The sequence below is a fragment of the Neltuma alba genome, unplaced genomic scaffold (genome assembly GCF_004799145.2).
Source record: "Neltuma alba isolate B1F8T4 unplaced genomic scaffold, ASM479914v2 tig00012116_pilon, whole genome shotgun sequence".
Classification (NCBI taxonomy): Eukaryota; Viridiplantae; Streptophyta; class Magnoliopsida; order Fabales; family Fabaceae; genus Neltuma; species Neltuma alba.
This window is the reverse complement of record NW_021636668.1, coordinates 484,145-488,985: the sequence shown is the minus strand read 5'-3', so window position 1 is coordinate 488,985 and position 4,841 is coordinate 484,145. Positions and strand designations below refer to the sequence as shown.

Genomic DNA, 4,841 nt, shown 5'->3' with positions numbered 1-4,841 from the left:
CTATGCTACTGCATCTTTATTATTAAAATTTTTAATAAAGACAACTCAATGGTATATTTACTGTATTATTAAACAGTATTTACTAACGTTTTAACTGAATTTCGAAGACAAAAAACGTCTTATAACAACTAAAAAATTTAACGTCAGTGATATAGTAGTACAATCATCGTTCTGAATAGCATACCTCTACCAATTCAGAGGCATTAAATCAAAAACATCAAATAGCTAGAAAAAGACTCCTAATAAAATATAATATACGAAAAGATAAAGACTTTATGGGAAAGACACAGCGACAGGGCTTCTCACAACGAACTCTTTATCAGTCCAAGTATAGGATCCAAAATAGTAAAAATCTGGATCATACTTGGTGGGGTAATTCCAACTAACAACTGTGATAGTGATGTTGAAGCTCAATTCCTGACCAACATGATCAAACTTGAGAACATCTGGAGAGGCAGTGATTGTATATTCCTTCGGTGACTCAGAATTAAAAGTGTAAGTAGAATTGCTGCGTCCGACGTTAGTGACTCTTCTGGTAAAGGTCTTGGTTCCATTGAGCTTGTGGATTTGTATGGATGGATAGTTGAGGTTGACTGGTTCGGGCACTGAAACTGGACATTTATACGGCATATTCATGGCGTGTGTTTGTCCAAGGCCACAAGTATAAAGAACGTAATCCTCGTAAGAGCTATTATAAACCAGTCCAGGATCTGCTGCTTTCACGGGTTGTAGGTGGCCCGATCCCATTGCCAATGGCGTCGCAGGTTTTCCACTTTGATCCATCATAGGATTTCCTGTGTTGTCTGTCGTGGAGGCTGTGACAAAACCAGTTAATATCAACATGTCAATCTAATACCAAAAACTAACTCATGAATAAATACATATAAAGCTTATTAATTCTTGGAGATGGATTTAATGGGGTATGGTCTGAAGTTTAGAGAGTAATTGGTGGGATGATTTGAAGTTAGTACCAGTGGTCATGAGGGCAGATTTAACAGCAGCCGCACTCCAAGTAGGGTGAATGGCTTTGAGAAGAACTGCCGCGGCAGCAACGTGAGGAGTAGCCACTGAAGTTCCAGACATTATATTGTACTCTGTCTTTCTCCGATCACCGCCCTTACTGTTCCTTGTGGGCCCATCCTTTTCTGTCCACGCTCCCAATATCTGGCTTCCTGGAGCTATTATGTCAGGCTGCAATCATCACAAATCACAACCAACAAAGTCAACGGCCACGTACGAGGTTATTCACAACATTGCACACATGCGTATGGACAAGAAGAAGTTACCTTGATAAAGTTGGGGTCAATGGGATTTGGACCCCTACCAGAGAAGGAAGTGACGGTGGGTGCTGGTTTAGAGTTTAAGGTTGTTTGCCCAGGAAGAATACGAGCCTTAGCGTCCTTGGTTGTTCTTATGTAATGGATAAGTTTTTTGGTATCTTCAAAAGTAACACCAGTGGATGGGATTTGGTTGGACTCACAGGCAATATCATTGCCATGATCAGGATCATTCCCAAGAATGAAACCAACCCCACCATTGTTCCGAACTTCCAGACCTTGGTGTAATGGAGTGCCTTTCCCCCTAAGACACAGCACTATCTTCCCTTTCACCTTCTCTGCCTCAAGGCTGCCGTCCAGACAATACCTGCATATTTGTCTCTATTCGATTAATCCGTTCAATTTCATCATAACCAAATCTACACAATCATCAGTGTTCAATTAGGTTTGGAGAATCACCCTGAATCTGTTTTAGAAGTCGTTGGTTTCTCAACATCGCTCGCCAACACCAAGCTGTGGAAGTTGTTGTCCATTTGCACTGGAGTGATTGATTGTCCCTGATAATTAATACATATAACACTGATTGATATAAGAGTTTTGAACAGAAGGCATATAGAAATTAAAAAAAACTGTGACAAGTCACCTGAACTTTTGTGCCATCGGCAAGAAGAAGAGGAGCAGGGAACGTACGATCAATGTGACTAGCACCGACCGTGATGAGCCAAGGAGCAACGTTGGTCAAAGTTTGATGATCAGGTCCAGTATTGCCAGCACTAGAAACCACCACGATGTTCTTCTTCAATGCGTGCAACGATCCGATTGCGCTCTTGTCGCGTACAAAAGTCTGGGCAACATCGAAACCAAAGGAGAAGCTTATAACGTCGACGCCGTCTCCGATGGCATCGTCGAAAGCCTTGGTTATGTCTAAGTCGTCGCAGTAATTCCCTGACTCATAAGAACTGCCTGGCCAAACCCAGCATACCTTATAGATGGCAAGGCGGGCCAGTGGGGCGCCACCCGACGCGGTGCCGCCGGCGAACCCGCCATACCCTGTGACGTTGGGAACCGTGCGTCCGGCGATGATAGAGGCCAGGTGAGTGCCGTGGCCGTCTTTGTCACGAGCAGATTTGATGTCTTGGGATTCGTCTAGAGGACCAAATGCGCCTTGATATCCATTGAGGTAATACCGAGCTCCGATTATCTTTCTGCATATAATAATCCAAACACTGCTTGCTTAAGTGTCTTTAAAATTTTTGACAATATTTATGCTGACCATATATATATATATATAACGTAAAATTTTTGGATTCAAACAAATTATCCAGAACATATAATTAATACCGATTACAGGTGGATGAGTTGAAAGCAGTTCCATTTTGGCAGATTCCTTTCCATCTGGCAGGAACAGGTTTCATGCCTTCATCGCTGAAGCTCTTTGATTCAGGCCACACTCCTATATCAACAACACAAACATTTGGTGTGTGTATATATAGATGTGCGAGCAGCTCAAATTAAACTGATGATAGATATATATAAAATCGTAATAACTAACACAGAACGTACCAGTGTCAAATATGCCAACTATAACATCTTGGCCATAGTTAGCTCTGGATAAGAGGCCGTGATTGTGATTATTCAAAGGCTGCTTCAAATCCATGAAGCTCCATGACCTTGTGGTATGCAGAGAGTAGGGCTTCCTTGCCTTGCTTTCTCTCACAGACACCACTCCCTTCATTCCTGTCCCAATTCATTAATCAATATATAGTTGTAACACATCATTAATTAAGTAGATGACAATAAGCAATTAATTAATTACTGGCTAGTCTGGAGGCTTCTTCCGGGGTGAGAGCAGCGGCGAGGCCATTGAAGCTGTGCTTGTAACTGTAAATATGAGAAGCTTCGGCTTCCTCGTCGGTGTCTTTGAGAAGACGCAGATACAAACGATGAATGTGCTCCATTTGATCAAGAGGCACATCTTTATGGTGCTCTCCGAAGTCCACTATGTAATTCTGTGCCAACAAAAACTATTCATTAATTCAAGTGATTTCGTGTTGCACTCAGACCAATAACTACACCAACAAGGAATGAATGGTCGATCACCTTCTTCTTGTTGTTGCCGAGGCAGAAAGCGAGGGGGGAACAGAATAACAGCAGCAAAAATACCGTTAAAATCCTCTTTGTCGCCATTATTGCTTATAGGTTAGTTACCAAAGGCTCTTTTCATCACGACGGTCTGGATATATAGTGTGCGCGGAACAAAAAAAAAAAAAAAAAAGGTTCAGGTGGCACAATAAAATAAAAGATATTTTGAATTCATAAGTCACAATATATGTTTGATTATGATATGATTATAAGTCTTATAATATATTAATAATAATAATCTTATACGAATTTTTAGAGACGACTTAGTTATAAAGTAAATAATTCGTAAAAAAAAAAATCACCATCTTTTGATTTAATTAAAAAAAGTATAGAACAAGTATAAAAGTTCATGTGACTATTTTTTGCCTTTTTTTTAACATTATATTTACGATTACACATTTGGATTTTTTTTTTAGTTTTTTAATATCATTAAGATTAAAATATCAAATAAAATCATAACTGATGCTGTTGTTTTCAACTGTATAAAATATTCTCTTCTGCAATTTGTGTGTGTGTGTGTGTTTATGAATCTGATTTGAATTTATTTTTTATTACGTTGACGGATAATGGATAATCATAGTCACTTGATCAGTACAGCACTCGTTCCCATCTCATTTTAATCACATTAATTCAATATATAATATATTTAATTACAATCTATGTCAAATCAGTCAATTACCGCTCTAAATGTTCTCTACCACGGGATACATTAGAATCTGTTTAATAACTACTATCCCAACTATCCTTCTATACGTCAATCTATTCATAATCAATATAATTATCTTATTTTAATTATAATAATATAATACAAATTTTGTTTTATATTTCTATAGCATATAAAAATTTTCAATTTATTATTTTCATATAACATAATTATTCTTGATATAAGAGATTATAGTTATAAATCCTTTGATTTTGTTTTACATTATTTTGTATGATAACAACATATAATAAAATTAGCGTGATCTTATTTTTTGGGGTTTGGGGGGGGTGTGGAAGAGAAATAAAAAAAACTAAAAAGCCATCACATACTAATGTTCATTGATAATGATCGCAAACTCTTATTGGATAATGTAATTTGCATACTTTCTTCAAATTTACATAGTTTGAGCTTTAAAATTTAATCTATTTAACTTAAAATTTTTTAAAATCATAATGTAAATACGTCATATAATTCATTATGTCAAACTGACATGTCAATTTTGATCATGCTCAGCCTTACTTGATAGGTACGGTGGAAGATTTTGACGAGAGAAAAAGCTGAGCTAGCTCACGCGTTGAAGCTTTCATCAAGATCAGAGATTAGACTCTTCATTAAGATCAAACTTGGCTGGGCATAAAAAGCAAACAAATTTGTTTATCTCAACACCAAAAGATTCTCATAGAGAAATTAAAAGACGCAACATATCTGAAGAAGAAAAA

At 37.6% G+C, this 4,841-nt stretch overlaps 1 protein-coding gene across 1 annotated transcript; it reads right to left on the bottom strand.

The window, feature by feature from the left end:
• Positions 1–273: 273 nt before the first annotated feature.
• LOC114722909 (subtilisin-like protease SBT5.6) lies at positions 274–3,464 on the bottom strand. The gene is made up of 9 exons (XM_028909030.1): positions 3,378–3,464; positions 3,094–3,286; positions 2,841–3,014; positions 2,619–2,730; positions 1,921–2,482; positions 1,737–1,834; positions 1,287–1,644; positions 972–1,191; positions 274–815 (listed from the first exon to the last, which is right to left on the bottom strand). Exons 1-9 carry the CDS (start codon positions 3,462–3,464, stop codon positions 274–276), a joined length of 2,346 nt encoding a protein of 781 aa, XP_028764863.1.
• Between the last annotated feature and the right edge of the window lie 1,377 nt (positions 3,465–4,841).

Bases quoted from the DNA above. Each gene is read 5' to 3' on its own strand.
- LOC114722909 (XM_028909030.1), bottom strand. From the start codon at position 3,464: ATGGCGACAAAGAGGATTTTAACGGTATTTTTGCTGCTGTTATTCTGT. The intron at 3,287-3,377 runs GTGATCGACCAT...TTGTTGGCACAG, and splicing joins TCGGCAACAACAAGAAGAAG to AATTACATAGTGGACTTCGG. The intron at 816-971 runs GTACTAACTTCA...GTTTTGTCACAG, and splicing joins ATCTGCCCTCATGACCACTG to CCTCCACGACAGACAACACA.